General features: G+C 41.9%; 1 protein-coding gene across 3 annotated transcripts in view; it reads left to right on the forward strand.

Annotated features, from left to right (window-relative positions):
• LHFPL3 (LHFPL tetraspan subfamily member 3) overlaps positions 1-17,288 on the forward strand; it is a 234,523-nt gene that overhangs the window by 182,593 nt on the left and 34,642 nt on the right. For 2 of the 3 annotated variants that reach the window (XM_066182851.1, XM_066182852.1), the window contains exon 3: positions 14,386-14,433. The exons of the other annotated variant lie outside the window; for it this stretch is intronic. In XM_066182851.1, the coding sequence (XP_066038948.1) occupies positions 14,386-14,402 (17 nt within the window). In that variant the 3' untranslated portion in view covers positions 14,403-14,433. The remainder of the gene's footprint in view (positions 1-14,385; positions 14,434-17,288) is intronic. 3 annotated transcript variants of the gene reach the window in all.

Here is a 17,288-nt window from a genome sequence, read left to right on the forward strand (position 1 = left end):
AAAGGAGGCATTTTGTTGTTGCTTTGGTATGTGCCAAATGTAGGGTGACCCTCAGCAACTTGCTGTCCCTGCCCACGGCAATGGGCTTGAACCAGGTGATCTTTGATCTAGGTTCCTTCCAAGCCAAAACTTTATGATCCAGGGTTCAGGAGTCTTTTGCTGATGACGGGGTTGGACATGTCTCCACACAAGGAATTACAGGGTTTCATCCCACTTGTACCATCAGGCTCCATGTTGGGCAAGCAGCATGCGGGAGTGAGCCACAGGGCTGGCAATCCAGAGCAGAGCCATGGGCAGGCGCACATGGAGTATGCCCAGAGCCAGAGCTGTGGGACTGCCTCCTCTTCTTCCTTCATTGAAACCCACTCACTGATCCAAAAAAGAGGTTTGCAGTGGTGCAGTGCATGGAAATCACCCAGCAGCAGTAACTACACTGAGCCTCTGCTGCCCCAGCTGTTTGCAAATCTGGATTTTATGAAGCCTGATCACTTCAGTAAATGACCTCTTGACCCTGATGTCCATCCATCACACAGAGCAATGTGTTTGCCAACAGGAATATCTACTTGGACAGTCAATGATTTAATAAGCTTTTCTTCCTACACAGAGTTTATTGATTTTTGCTTTTAGTGAGAGCAAAAGACTGTATTGTCAGAGTAAGTGTTCTGCAGTGCTTGCGTCCTTTCTTCATGTATCCTGTGTTATATTTCCCTCTGTATGATTTCCATCATCCCTTATTGCCACAGAAATGCTTCCTGTCATCTTTGTGCCCTGAAGCATCTCATTTTCTTTTCACTCATGCCTTGATTAATGTCTTCATAAGTTCTGCTTTGTTCTCCTTTACTGTGGCATGATTGCTCTGGAAGGTACTTTTCTGAGAAAACCTTTGGGATTTGGGTTTCCCTTTTTTTGTAATCATCATTAATTTCCAGTTCTCCATTTATCTTTGGCAATTCCAAATATTTTATGCTGATGTCTTTCTTGATTTCATTTTTTCAAGCTAGCAACATGTTATTTAATAGTTGTTAAATCAACTGATTTAAATGTTTATCTCTACAAGTCAGAATTCTATGCTTTAATTCTCAAGCCTGTGAATGTGGGCTTTGTGTCTAATTTGCACCTCCCTTCTGACTATTTGGTTAGGAAAATTCTAGAAAAGTCAGTGGATTATACCATGGCCAAACTTGCAGATGCTCATGACAGAGTGCAATCACATCTTTCAATTTTCCATTAAATAGCTCATTCTTCATCCTTCTGAAAACACATCACTGACACATTATTTTTCCTGTTTATTACCCCTCTCTACATCCTTACAAAGAAATCAAATAAATAAATCAGGAAATATTTCTATGCTTAACCACACATTACGGAGTTATATTTCTCAAGAAACAGCTTTGTCTCTTGTAACTCAACTGCTTTCCCTAGAAAGTCACAGGAAGAAAATATGTATGAGGTCCTGCTGAAATGACCATGGGCTGGGAAAAGAGCAGGATCTTAAATTTCTCACCATGAGACCAGGCAATTGCCTGCTGAGCATCCTTGATCAGCCACTTGTCAGTGGATATTTTTGTTTGGGAGCCATTCAGAAGCTGGAGGAAAGTTACTCCCTCTAAGGGCTCAAGCGACCTAAACATGGGATCTGGGTTAACACAAGGCACTGCACGTTCAGGCTCAGTCCACGTATCTTTTGTCTCCTTGGGCTGCTCCACCACCGCTACGACTGTTCAGACTTTCACTCTTCTGTAGTAAGTATATGAAGATTTGACAGTTTTTTAAATGCTGAGTAAAGGACTCTCCATGCTAAAAAAGTCTAGAAGTACCAGGATAGAATGTCAGCATTCTCTTTTTTTTTTTCCCCAGCCTAGATCTCGTCTCTCTAAAGAGCTGCATTTTGTCAAAGATAAATTGATGAAAGCCTGAAACATCATTGCATGACACACTCATTTTCCTGTTGCAAAGCCAAGCGTGGGAGTTAATTTTTGCTAGCTTCTTGCCATGAGACTGACAGCTTAAAGGAGTAAAAAGTAGTTACAATGAGCTTCAAAGAAGGTGGGGATTATTGTTTTGCTACAGGTGAAATCATACCCACCTTCTTTTGAGCCTTTTAGCCCTGTAAAGTTCAATCCCACCATAGATTTAGTATTCTAAATATACCGGTAATCATTTTCTGGGTGCAAAGGCAGAACCACAGCACAACATTTCTAGTCCAGGCAGCAGGACTGATGCACAGAGCCTGAAAAGATGAGCTCACCAGCTAAGTGCGGGTATAGCTCTCTGATAGGCATTTAGAGGATGTTGGTGCTCCACTGAGGAAAAAATAATTATTTATCTCTGGAAAATGAAGAGAGTCAGAAAACGGAGTGAGGATATTTATTTTAGTGAAGAAAAAGTATTGAGTTGCAGGTAGAAAACTCTCCCAGGATGAGAACAGATGTTGTTCTCTTGAATGATCCCCCAGATGAACGCAGCACCCACTGGAGTTGTGTCAGCCTGGCTCAGTGTCATGAGCTGCCCATCCTGCCTGGGACAGGTGGGAGCTGATGTGGTCACCCCTGGTGTCCCACTGCTCTGGGAACAGTTTCAGTGAGGACAGACAAGCGAGGAGCTCATTGTGCTGCAAGACATTTTGGAAACACAGGAAGCCAGGCTTTAGGACTGAATGCCAGTGCTGGCTCCTGACAAGACCATCCTGCTGGAAAGGGAGAAAGAGCAAGGAGGGGCCTCTTCTCCCTGCAAGACTCCCAGCTGGCATGTACACATCCCTGTGCACTTCCAGACAGCTCATACAGGGTCCCAGAGCTCAAAGCTGGAAGAGACAACTGGATTTTATCACCACCCTTAAAATATCACCCATTTGTGCCCTTATTAGGATGGACTGAAACGTAGCATGTATTCAAGAAAATTGTCTCTTAGAAAAGTATTGAGATATCTTCATCAAGCACTGCAGACTCCTTGTCTTCTCTCAGCAGCTTGTTTCAAACCCTCACTATTAAACATGTTTTGCCTAATTTCCACTTCAGATATATTTGGCTTCAGCTTTTAACCATTCATCCTTTTCCACCAAAATAAAGAGCTCATTTGTCTCTGTGAAGAGTTATTCTCTGTAAACAAGACTTTTCAATCTTTTTGATAAGCTAGACAGACAGTGCTTTCTAAACCTCTCTTTCCCCATTAGGTGCTTTCTGTAATCCTTGTCCCACTTTTACAGTTCTTCTCTGCCTCTTTCCCAGTTTATCAGCATCTTCAGTAGATACTAAGACCACAGATAGCACTGTTAGCCTCGGCTCCTACCTCCATCTCAGCAAACCCTGTTTAGCCAGTCATGGTCTCATTAGCCTTCTGGGTTATTAGAGGACTTGAGTTTTGGTCTTCTTGCTTGGCCTCTAAATTCTTTAGAGAAAAAAACAGCACTTAACTAGAGCAGCTACTATTTCTTTTTCTGCGGAGTTTAACTCTCTGTTTGGCTGTACTTAAGAACAGTGGATTTGTCTGGCCAAGCAACAGGTCTTGTATCGCTGCCTCCTCTTCATCTTTTAAACATATCATCGATTCTTGTGCAAGCTGCAGATTTTATCGGCCACAATCCAATGTAGCATCTGCACTGCTGATGAGCAGTTTCAGCTCTAAGAACAATCTCTATATATCCCTGCTAGGTACCCCTGTGTTTAATGATGATGGCTTATTGCCAAATGGTGCTCAGGGAAAGCAGTTCTTCATTTTTGTTCCCTATTTGCTTTATTAAACCTACATAGTGCTCACGTTATGCCCTGAAATATCAAGTCAAACACCTTAGAAAGTCTTTTATATTGCACAGATATTGCATAAGTTCACATTTTATATAAGCTAACTTGAAATCTGGGGCAGTAGCAGAATGTTTGTCTACACTGCAGGCTTCACTCTCGCTGTGCTAGTTTGGCAGCTGGAGGCAACCTCCAAACATAATCTCCGAGAGCCCTGCAGAAGCTTATTTACCCTGGCACCCTACCTGCCTCCTTAGCAGCACAGTTAAAAAGCCAGTTCAGGAGAGAAACACTTACACATCAATTCAATGAGAGAGTGATGGCAGTGTTTGAGAGAAACAAATGTAATTTGTTAATCAGCATTTTTCTGGCATTTATACAGACATTTACCCAATAATTCCTTTGTCCACACAGCAAGAGGACATACCTGTGGGAGATTTTTATTTAGGCCTGGACAGGAGACTTGGTGATGTCTGGGGAGTGTTCCCTCCCACCCAAAATCTTAGACAGCACATCATCAAAGGAGACAATCTTGGCTAGGAATGAATACCCACCACAGGCAGAGATCAAGACTTCATCCCCTCCTGGCATTGCAGAGGTGTCAGGGTAGTCCCAGCTGATTTTTCATCATGACAGCCACCTGGAAAGATTTAATACAGTAGAGGGGAGGACAAACAATAACGGACTGTCTTCCTGGAATACAAGAGCAGGAAACAGCAGGGGTCCATAGAAATACTCTTGAGTAGAAGAAGCTCTCCGCCAACCAGGAAAGCTGAGCATTTCCTCTGTGTTCTATGCAGAGCTCAGCAGTCTTTCATTTCAAATGCCTCCTGGCCTTTACATTTTCTATTACACACAGTCTTTCTGCATTGTATTCTCCTTCCTGGATCCCAGGCTTAGGAACCCATCTCTCTCCTCAAGGTGCAAGCTCCCTACATACATCCTGCTTTCTGACTGCTTTAGGAGGGTTAGATCCCTGAAAGGTGGGTGCTACAGCATTGGGTGCTACAGCATCATGGCTTCACACTATCACCACTTTGTGAGTCTAACACTCCGGAGCACTCTGCACCTGCAAAGGAATGGTAGGATAGGTCTACACTGATATCTAATTGTCAAGGATTTTACGACTAATTTTCACCATCAAAATAAAATTAAAAAAAAAAAAAAAAACAAAACCACAAATACCATTCATTTAATATTTCAGTACAACTGTGACAGGCACAGGAAAACTGATGAATTTTGGTCTCCTCTTGGAGTCAGGAACTCCTTAGGCACTGATACAGGTTCTCAAAAACTGCTGAACTGCTACACTGAAACTTTAAAGAAAAAAAGTGCAACCTGAGGCAGAAAGACGTCACAGAACATGCCAGTGCAAATTATTAACATTGCAGGAATTTATTATTGACTGCAAACAGGAGAGTGGAAAGCAGTCAGCAAATGGCACAGCCCCCAGCCTGGCATTCATGCAGCTGCCTCCCTGCTGCACTGGGGCAGCGGCTGTCATGGGGCTGGCGGAGGGCTCCTCCAGCACACCACTGTTCCTTGCAGGCTGACGTGGACAGGAATGAACTCCTTCCTGACTGTCAGCGCTGCCTTCTGATGATAAAGCAAATTTTAGGAATCCTTTTGTTTAAAGCAGTTCTTAAGGTTGCAGAACTACCTGGCTTGCTGCAAAGAAATAGGTGAAGTCTATACCTAAGGCGTTCTCACTGAGCTGGATGCAAATTTTCTTTGGGTTCCTTTGAAATCTTCCTCTTTCATAGCAGAATTTCAGACTAATAGTTCTTTCTTTTCCAGCCTTTCCTGCTGGAATAAGGACTTCTCTTCCTCCACTCGTGTCAGCAATGCGGTGGCTGTGAGGAGGAATGCAGGACAGGAGATTAGCAGTGGTCAATCTTTTCAAAAGGACTTTGGGGGGACCTAGTTTGAGAATGTCCAACAAAACCAATTCCTGTGCTGAGAAGTTTAATGCACCCAATGTCACTGGGTATTTTTGAGAAGTGGGATCCCAGCACTTAGCGGAAGACAAGGGCAAGGCTCAGCTCCTCCATCCTGTGTGACCATGCTCCCACCCAGCTCCATGGTGACCCTGGCCTGGGTGTCTGTGTTGAAGGATGATCCCATTGCCCCATAGCCAGGCTTTCTTCCCACATAGCTGTGGCTGTGCTGCACTGACTGGTTACCAGCCCAGCTGTGCTGGGGTGACCTTTATTGCCCTGCACTGTGGAACCTGTTCTACTTTTTATAAATACCTCAAAGTTCACTGCATGGGAGTACTGCAACTAGAGCTTCCTCCCTCTGATGTAAGGAGTGGGAACAGCTGCTTTGAGCTAGACCCTTTGGTCTGCCTCTGCTGGCTGTTACAAAGAATGTTATTTTCCTTCCCCCTTCTGCACACGGGTGGTACTTGGGCTATAGTTTCTCTGAATGCTTTATGTTGCAATATTACCTTTGAAATATGCACCTTTTAGAAACAACTCTAAATTCTGATTTTATCTCTGTTTCTCCTGAGGAGATGAGGGAACGCACTACTTGTGTCCAAATTACAGAGTTATCTACCCAGGTGCAACACACATGCCAAGTGGGATGAATAGTGGGAAGAGGAGCACAGCAGCAGTTCACAGTCAATGCTGTATATTTTACTCCTTGTACTGTTAGTATATAAAGTTGCTGCTAGCAGAGAGCAGGAATGCCCCTGGAAAAAAATGCAGGGAGAGAGCAGGAGTAGCTGTGACACAGCTGGCTCGTGCCAGCTCCTTAGACTGAGAACTCATTCCAGCACACGCCGGCCCGCTATTTGAGGGCAGCTGTAGCTGCTCACCACAGGGCTGAATTTGGGTGACTGCTTGACTTTGAATGTTTCGGATGACTGCCTACCACACTTGCTAATGATAAGTGCTCAGTGTGGGGGAATTTATAGGCATGACATTGCTGCCAGCAGACGCGGAGCGTGGCTGTGATCAGAGAGAGGTGCTCTTCTCTTGGTTTCTGGGTCCCTTGGTCCGTGCAGCCAGAGGCTGGTGCAGAACAGTGCTGGCAGTTCCAGCTTCTGCCAGAGAAAGCAGGAAGAATCTGGTGGTGCTCCAAAATACGAAACACTGGAAGGATGTTCAAAGGACCTGTGCTGGAATGACACACCCTGTGCAGGGGTACCCTCCATGGGCTGTGCCATCCAGAAGAGAAGGACCACAACATTAGTGTCAGCTTGAAGGTATCTGTTCTCATGGGGTGAGAACTCCCTGGATGTTAATTACAAAGGCCCTGGTATTACAGTTACACATGAGATTTATCCAATATGCATCTTTAAGAGTTTATCTTGATCCTTCATGGCTGTGATTTCCAATTTATACTAGTTTGAGATCTGAATCTGACACCTTATCTCGTGTGCTGCATACTGATGATTAGAAAACCTAATTTGTCCTAGAATAGCCTGGTTTTGCAAAAGGACATTGCACTGAGAGCCTTTTCTTGTATAATAATTTTGCTTTAGAAACTGATTACTCATGGTTCCTATCAGATCTGAATTGCAGATATCTGGGGGAGTGTAGCACTGGGATATTTTGGATTGAAATCGCTCTGCTATCTGTTATACTACAGCTCTCTTCTAAAGTAGGCTTTATGTTATAAATTACTTTATAGATTTGTAAAGCATGACATAGAAACATTATATACCCTGTGAGTGCTTTAAAATTAATTTGTTCTTGAGCGTGTCCATGTATGAATGAATTTGACATAAGCCTTTCAATTTTATGCTTCACTACAGAAACTGCACACAGTACCAACTGTAAATCAACTGCCACACTTACTGAAATAACTACTCAGCTATGAAAAGAGAGTCTGCCCAATATTTAAAGAAGATTTAGATACAAAAATAATAATGTGTGCAAGAGAGCTGACATACTACCTTGGGACTTCCGAATCTAAACCAGTGAGATTAGTAAGGTAACATCAATGTGCAGATCCTTCAGGTCAGGGCTGTCTGACAGAGAGACCAGGAAATTGAAGGAAGACAGTTGAGATCACTTTATTGTCTTGACCACCACATTCCTTGAGCCAAATGACTCACAAGGCTTCACCAGCAGCTCTCTTCTGTGTGTAGGTAAAGATCACACGCATGGGCTGTCACAAAAAGTGGGATTTTCAATGTGCATGATTGATGTCCAGAAGGGGTGAGCAGCATTTAGAAACAGCATTTTTCATTTTTTTTTAATGTTTAAAAAATGCGATTTTGGATCATAACAATTTTTTAGGAATTTGTGTCAAATTCAGCAGTAGTGGTTCCTGCCCTCCCTTGCCTGGGAGAAAGGAATCCCCACTCCCCTGTTCCAGGGCAGCTGCTGCTCATCCAGCACGTTCTGGGGAATGTGGCTGAAACCTGTTCTTTCAGTGTGATCCAATTCAGTGTAAATGGCTTCACTGGCCTTTGCCACCAAACTCAAACCTGATGGTGCTTTGTCTCAGCCAAAGGTTGTACCAGGCAGAAAACTCACTCAAATACGTGCTCTGCTCTGCTCAACTGCTGAGCATTTGTACAGTAACGATGAAAAGTAAAATAGTCACAGCAGGAGAGCTGGAGAACATCTTATTTCAGGTGACCTTTGGCTGGATCTAGAGAACACCTCGAGTAAGAGAAGGGCTTTGGCTCAAATCTCTGCATGTAGAAGAGTGGGTTTTGACCTCAGTGAACATCTTTTCTTTTGAACACCAGGTCAGGGAAGAATAGCTGCCATACCTTATTCTTCCACTTTGTGATGCCAGGCTTTTTTTTCCTCTTCTTTTATACCATGTCCCTCAAATAATGTATTTTGCTGATTTGAACTTAATTTTTTCAGAATTGCATTTCAAAGGCTGACAGAAATCTTTTTTTTTTTTTTCCCCCGTTTCTGCTACTGAACAAAACAAATCGATTATTCTTACAGCTGCCACAGTGAGAACCCTCAGCTCACGCTGCTCTGCTGAGAGTCTAGGGAGACCCAAAACAAAAGCAGCAAACTAAAGGGGAAAGAAACTAAAAGAGACTTCACCCAGCTGCCATAGATATAGGTATTGAAATTCCTGTTGACTGTAGTGATTCAGCAAAGAAATCTTTGTCCTTTATACTACAGGGAAGTTTACTATATGAGACACACACCTCAGAAGCAAAACCAAGCCTTTTGATGGGTGAAATAACTTCAGGAACAGACCTTTAAAAATCATGCATTTATAGTAATAGTATAAAGGGATGAAAACTGAAGGTGCAATTAAACAGATTAAGCCCAAACTTTCTTGCTTCTCTGAGAAAACAGTGGAAATAAGCTTCAGTTGGGAAACCATGTAAGAAGAATAGTTTTTATTTTCAATGGGATATGTTCTTATAATAACAGGCACAATATGATGCTTTTAAATAGTTCAGGTAAAGAAGGTTCCAGCACCCCTGCATCGTGTGACTTAGGTACAATCATTGACATGTTTTGCACACAAAAGAGCTACTCAGATGAAACTATTGTTAGTAGTGAAACTGAGTTCCTACTAAAAACCCCAAAATGCTTTTTATATGGGCAAGTATTAATATAACTACTAGTTATTCTAATATAAATCTAATATTTACACTACAATTAATAACTGTCTGCATAAAAATTGTTGTTGGTCTTTTAGGTGTTTCTTTTCTCAAAAGTCAATGGGGAAAACCTTTCTCCAAATGTTTTTACTAAAAAACATGACAGAACTACTTTTCAGCTCAGCCTTGCTAATAATTCTCCCCAGGATGCTCTGGCTTCTGGGCAGGTACTCAGAGCCCAATGCCCAGTGCTCTGCTAACAGCAATGCACTGCAGAAACCATGTCAGGGCTCTCTCTACTTCTCTTGCTCACCCCTTTCCCAGTCAGCATGTGAGAAGGAGAAAAATGTCTTCTCCTCATTGCAGGCTCCAGCAATGAAGGTGGGTCTGGCTCTAGACTCCAGGTCTCCATCCAGCAAAGCTTTTAAGCAGGCAGTTAATCCATCCCCATTTAGAAAAGTGCAGATGTAGCTGCATTCTGCCAAGCAAGACCTAGGGGCACACGCCGGCTAAGGGACTTTGGTAAGTGCTTTGGTGAGCGGGGATGGGCAGCTGAGAGGAGACCAGAAAAAGCAACAGCAAAAAGGAGCAGAGAGGGCAGCTTCAGTGGTATTGGAGCAGCAAGAACAAGGATAGCTGAGTCAGGTCATGACTCAGGAAAGCTCACTCCAATTTCAGTGCCTTTGTTGACTCTGGTGTCACCTTTTCCAAGTCGCTACCCTGTGCCATTAGAGTTAACAGCAACCTCTTTGACAATATCTTTCTGAGATTTACACAAACAAGGGGCACATTGTAAAAACCAAGTGTTAGTAATGACATCCTTGGTGAAATTACCTGGTTTCAGAGGTAATTTCCATTATCTCTCTAGAACTTGCTCGAAGTTGTGACCTTGGAGACACATCTGTGACCTCACGTCTTCCACTGCTTCACACTCCTGTAGTCAGGATCCCATTAGGTCAGGCACAAGGACAGAGACACGAGTTTGGGCAAAATGCTCAGACTAATTCTCCAAACAGCATGGGCAGATTTAAGAGCAGCCAAGGGAAAGTAACTAACAACCCCTCTGCTTGTGGAAGGCTGTGCATGCCAAATTCATGTGATCTAGCAGCAGTGACCACAGGGAAAAGAGCAGCTTTCAGGCAAGTTAGTTTCAAGAATGGAAATAACTGAGTGTCTGGGAAGGAGGGTGAGATTTTGGTTGCTGGGAGTAAAAAATTAACACAGTAAATAAAAGACCAGACCAACTGAGGAGCCCCTTTTCAAAAGGCTCTTTGCACTGCCTGGGACCAAACCCCAGCTCAGCTGAAGAGCAGGGCACAAATCTAGATGTTCATGCTCAGAGTACTCCCCAATACGCCATGACTGCCTCTTACCTTTGGTACATGGGCTGTTAATTTACTGGAATGTTTGAAGCACAGGATGAAACTGTCTCTGATGACCTCAAATGGGAAGCCCTTCTTCAACAAAATGCTTCACAGGAAATTTTCCTTTTGGAGAAGTACATACCAAAAAAGTACTAAAGATTGTACTGTTCAAGACAAAACTAAAAGCTGCTGTCATCTAAAATAAGCAGCTAGTGCACTTTGATGTACAGCAGAAACTTTTTGGATGTTACAAAAATAGCCTCTTGTATTAATCTGACAGGTCCAGCCCCACTGGAGGTGCACAAAGCCTTAGCACAAGCAAAGCTTTCTGATGTCTTGCTGAGTCACTACATCACCAGCTCCTGACAGAAAGACTTCTTCTAAATGTGCCCTGTAGGCTTCACTAATTGCTGTGATGTATAAAATATGGCATGTGAGGATGATACAGTTACAGAGGTTGAAAAATGAAGTTTAATTATAAGCTACAAAATCTCAGCATCATATTGTTTCTCTTAGTGCTCTGACAAGGCTTCTTATATTCTTACCAAAAGGCGTCTGCAGCTTTAACTCATTGAGCACTTCAATTTTCCCTCAAAAATAGGAGAATTTCGTCTTAAGAAACAAATTAAACAGCTAATTTTTGTACTAAATATGCTTAACCCAAAGCTTTCTCTCCATTATTTCATAAACACCTTGAGATTATAGAGGCTCAACTAGCTTAGCGAAGATGAATTGCATGTGATCCTGGGAATACAGCCATTGCATTAGTTATTCTTCCTTTCCATTGTGTTAGGCTTTTTGTAAATAATCTGCATGTTTATTGAATGGAGACTAATTAAGAAGAAAGGACATGCTTTACTGTACTATTAAAACCTGTTTATTGCAATAGGCAAGATGTCATCAATATTTTTAGCTGAATATTATTACTTGCAATATACATCATGCAGAATTTTACTGTAACCATTAAAAAAAAGCTAAAAGAATATTTTGTCACTGGGTACAAACAGCCATATGCAGATTTAAAACTATGTAACCGAATCCATAATTCATCAGTGTATATGATACTTTGGAAGAAAGGCATTATAATGAACTTGATTGTTTCACAGATCCCAAAAGACAGAAAAATCTTTTTAAACTACCTCCAGAATAAGACCAGTCAAGTGCTAATACCAGTTGTTTCACTGCAAATATGTACTTTCTTTATTGTCTTTAACAAATTTCCCTAAATTCACAGTGGTAACAAAAGAGTTACCACTGCCCCAAACATCTGATTTATTTGCCAAATAGCATGGCGGAGTAAATGCCACTTAGGACCAGTTCTATCAACTTTGTTCGTACAAACAATCACATTGATTTAAATAGAATCAATCCAGTCAGCAGGATTGAGTCAGGCCACGTCTACATTAGCAATGGGAGCAGCACTGTGGGAGGAAACAGCTTGTGCTGGGGGCCCAAAGTCCCTGCCAGCGGCATGGTGGAGAGGTGACATTATTCCAGCCAAGCTCCAACTTGGCCCCACAGTTGCCTATTAGCAGCTGGAACAGACACAGTAACTGGGAAATTCACTTCAGTAACATTCTCCCGATCCCAGCTGAAACAAGGATGTGGGCACATCCCCAAATGGCCACAAGCCTGCCGGTATCTCACAGGCATCATCATGGTTTAGCAAAGAAAAGTTCCTCTGAGTCTTCCCCATGGCATTCCAAGGAAGGGACTGAACATCCCATGTGCTGCGGTGGCAGCGCATGTGTCCTGCAGGGCTGGGCAGGCAGGGACATCCTTGCACGATCCCAGGGAAAGCTCAAGTGTCTGGGAAAAGGGAGAGCAGGAGGTGCATGGGAACCTTCATCAGCACTTGAATGGTTTTCCTAGGATATTTCCCAAGTGTATCCAACTGGCATAATGCTTCTGAATTTTAATGGCTGCCATCTCATCTGCACAAAACACCATCAGTTCCACTTAACCAGGATGTGCCAGAGGAGGCAGGGAGCCAACCATGATTACATCGCTACAAATAAAATAGGGGAATAGGAAAATGATATCATTATTACTTGCTTAATAAGATACTTCCCCTCATTTTTCCCCAGCATTATAAATGAGACAGCTGCCTTGCTTTGTATCTCAGTACTCATCCAGTGTTTCCTTCAGCATCACTATTTGTTCTATTATTCATTGCTGAAATAATGATAGAGATAAGCCAATGGAGGCACTCCAGTACCAGTATACAAAGTCACAGCTTCCAAGAAAGACAGAAATAAAATTCTTTTTCCTAAAAAAAGTACATACACACATACACAGATTTTTTTTTTTTTCCTTACTGCCTACTGTGAATTTTCAGAAAGGTCAATATGTTGATTGTTTTCAGCAGAGACATGCCAATTACATAATCAATATGTTTAGATATTTCCAGCTACTGTATGTAATTTCTCTGCTGTATTTTGCAGTTCTTCTACATTAGGCCCAGCTAGAAAATACAACTCTGGTGATAGTTTGGCTCTTTGTGATTTATATGTTAAATGCACAGTAAAGTCCCTAAATTCTTTTCAAAACAGTTTTCAAGTGACAGTGGAACCATTGGTCTGTGTTCTTAGTTAAGAAATTACTGGTTTGAGACAGTGTCTCAAATTCTATCTCTTTTAGTATCTCCTTTCATGTAGGAGCATCCGACATCTTTCGAAACACTTTCAGGCTCCCCATGAACAGCAGAAGTTTAAGCCAATTGATTACTCTGCCATTCTCTCAGGAGATAACAGCTTTCTCCATCTTGTTATGGAGTTTTAGCCGTTCAGGAGTGTAAAGTGTAGATGTGCAAGTACTTTTTTTCTTGATAGAAATCCTTCAGCTTTCAGGTGACTTAGTATCTGTCCTCATAGACATGAAAGGTTTATGCACTGTGCAAAGTATTGTAAATTCACAGTAAATTACAGACGTAATTACAGAAGATGACTGAAGATACTCTGAGATCCAAAGTACTCTTTGGTTCCCCTGGGCTTTCTCAGGGTAGCAGGGGCACAAGATCTCACCAGAGGACACTTCTGTGGGTCCATAATTAAAACAGTGCATAGCTAACCTTCAAATTTAAGCCTATAGGAAAGTTTGTGCATAAAAGGATTTGGTAGGCTGGGTCTTTCAAACGGTACCTATGATTTTGGAAGGATAATCAAAAATGAGGAGCAATGTATCAACAAGTTCTTGATGTATAATTTTTATTTTATTACAGTAATTTCTCACCTAGAAGAACGACTTCTACAGATCTTTCCATACCAAGATGAGAACAGATACAGTTTTATCTTTGGTCTAATTCATTGTAATGATTTGTAGGTGCGGTTTTTTAATTTTGTATTTTTATTCAAATATTTTTGAAGCAGCCAGATTAATATAGTGTTTAAATTTTCTCACTGATCAAAAGGCATTACTGAGTGTTTTGAATCTGACAAGGCAGCAAAAAAAAATTAATCTAACTGACACCAAAAATCTTCACTTGTTTATGTGTTTATTTATGTTCTGTCACTATTTTCTCTTCTGTTAATCCCAGGTTTTTTTCATCTGCCTCCTTACTAATCCATTGAATCACTTACTTGGCTTTCAGAAAGTTCCCTGTCTGGATAAGTTGAGACAGAAGCCTGAACCATTCACACTCTCCACACTACAGCAAATAAAGAGATTGTTTACAAATTATATACTATGATGTGCAAGATCTCACTTGATTATACCTTAACTATTCTGTTTTTCCCTCCCTACCTCACAGATGATGGAAATGCTTAAAACAAGTTAAGGTAGTATGACACAGACTAACGTAAGTGTGAGCATGGCATCCAGGGGACAAGCTGTGAAATGTTTGCGTGCTTCTGCCAAAATGCATTGCATGGCTTTCTGCTGTTGTCTCGTGTTTCTGATGTTAGGCAGCATGTTCAGCAACATGTTAGCATTTAATGTGATATTTATATTCCAGCTCAGCTTTGGTTTTGTGTAGTCTAAATATTCCACCTTTTTTGGTAGCTTGTGGCAGCTGCTAGTGGCAAATCTGCAAGCTGTGTATGTCATTCCTAAGTGACCTCCAGAAGTACCTGCTAGGATCAGGACCCCACTGGATATGGCTGTTTAGAAATCTGTGGTAGAGACGCTGAAGTGTGCAGTTCAAAGGGGTCAGGAGCAGAATAGACCCTGCTGTGCCTGTCTGTGGAAAGCAGCCACTCCCAGTTTGTCTTCTCTGGGAGCCAAGGCTGCCCCTGGTGCAGCTGGCTGACAAGGACTCTGCCATTGCCAATGCTTTGTGACTCTTCTGTTGTCAAAATCTTGCTTCATGTGGCAGATGACACATCGGAATCATGAGTGTTGTTTGCAAAGTCTCTGTTTAAAAGAGACTGCTATGAGCAAATATGATGTTTTCCTGTGTTTACATAATCCCTTTCATCCTAGTGTATGTAAAGCTTATGAAGGTGAGACTAATCACAGCAGCTTGAAATGTACTTATTCACATGAGTCTTGTGGTGCTGCCTGGTATGGAGAGGCAAAAATCACTTATTCCCTTCCTGGGTTTCTTTTCTCACAGGATTTTCACTCATATTTTAAGTGTGCTGGTGGAGGTTTTTCGTCATAAAGCTGGTCAAATATTGACCAGGTTGTCCAGCAAGGTAGTATCATCTCCACCCTTAGAGATCCTCAGAACTTGACTGGGTATCTCCCTGAGCAACCTGCTCTGTTTGGGCCTTCTTTGAGAAGGTAGTTGGAATATGTGACCTCCAGAACTGGCTTTCTTCTTACAGTTGTCCACGATTTTACTGTTTCGTGACTGTGCAGGTGGGGAGTAGAGTGAAGCCACCAAAATAACTTTTAAGCCATCAAAAAATAACTTCTAATCATTCAAAACCAGATCACCAGAAATCCGTGTTCTGGTGACTGGTCCACTTTCCTAGATAATAAAATGGAGTTTTTTGATCGCTGTTCATTTCTCTCAGTATACCCAATTCAACTACTTGCAACTGAGCTTAGATATTTGTTGTTTTCTTATTATGCAACAAAAGATACAATTGAATAGCATGTGTTGTATGAGGTCAAGATGACTTATCTGAAATACCTCTACTTTTGAGTTATTGGAGCTATGCCAGCTGACACTGCCAGCTGTCTACATGATGTTTTTATAGCTCTTCTCAAGTTTCCCGTGTAAGATCCCTACCTCTGTTCCTAAGACATTAATGATTAGACTGTCAGAGCTGAGAAAATCCACCTACTGAGCAAGGTCACCTTTGCTGTTCTCAGTAACAAAGGAAAATGCCAGGCTAACAAGGCTCAGGAAGTCCTAATTAACGTCAATGGGAAACTCAAAGCCAGAGAAAAATAGGGCTGGCAAAACAATTCTCTCTAGAGCTAAGATTTTTTTTTTTTTTAAGCCATTGTAAAAGAAACCTGGAAGCTGTATTTTCAAATATGGTTAGTGCTGGGGATGGGTTGCAGGAAAGAAAGGGAATCAATAAGGGGTTTGTGATTTCCTGCCTCCTTCTCCTCAGTGAGTTCCTGCCAACAGTCAGAGCTCTGAGACTCAGCTGAGGCCCTGAGGCAAGAGCGCTGTACATCTCTGTTCCCACCTGCCAGAACATCACCATGCTCCTTCTTCAGTTTGGCTCCCAAAAAATGTGTCTCCTCAGGGATGCTGGAGCCAAGACATACACAGAGTTGGAACACCCCACAACCCCCCACCTCCTCCCCTTGCTGCCAGAAGACCCATTTTCCCCCATCCTACACAGCAAAAAAAAAAAAAAAAAACCAAAAAAACAAAAACAAAAACAAAAACAAAAAAAAAAAAAAAAAAAAAAAAAAAAAAAAAAAAAAAAAAAAAAAAAAAACCACCACCACGATCACCAATTATCTGCCCACAGCTGTTGGGTGAATGGATGTCCACACACTATATTTTATGGAAGACAACTCACATATCTATCTCTAGCACAACTTAAGGATCCTGAATTTGTCTTTGAGTCTTGTGAAAAAGCCCATCTTCCCAAAGTACCCTATAAAGTGTTTTTGCTGACATTTTCTTCCCCTAAATTAGTCTTAGTTCAAAATTCAGATTCCCTGAATTGGGCTAATCCTCTTGATTGCCACCTCCCTCCTCTCAATGCTCTGACCCCCATTACAGGCTTGATAGAACCAGCTGTCTCTCAGACACCTTATCTGGCAGAGAGCTGCTAAGTCCTGCAATACTTCAGCCTATTCATTTGTATAATCTGGGTTTTTCATGCTGATGTCCTTACTGAGACATCTCTGGTTTCTGTGTAAGCCCAGTGCTGCTAGAAGAAGCTTGATTTCCCCATTGATTTCCCTCTATGCCAGGGATGTGTCCAACTCAGTTCTCTTATAAAATAAGTGTGAGGGAGCAGTCCATAAATGAAAGTATTTTTGGTCTTCAGTGCCTATATGTGGGTAATAGCACCTGCAACCATGTTTTAAATACCAGAAAGAAATATTCAAATCAGATATGATGAACAAAATTCCCACAGCCTTTTCAGCAGTGGGGAGAACAAATAGAGGAAACAATTCCCTAAGGGTGCTGTGACTTTCCAGTGTTGGAAAGCCCTAGGGATATATTATTCAACACCATCAGAAGTGACTCTGATGCAATTAGCCTACCTTGGGACAAGAAGTGGTCCACACGAC

This window comes from Chamaea fasciata, unplaced genomic scaffold, assembly GCF_029207755.1.
Source record: "Chamaea fasciata isolate MVZ Bird 193981 ecotype frontalis unplaced genomic scaffold, bChaFas1.0.hap1 SCAF_5, whole genome shotgun sequence".
NCBI lineage: Eukaryota > Metazoa > Chordata > Aves > Passeriformes > Sylviidae > Chamaea > Chamaea fasciata.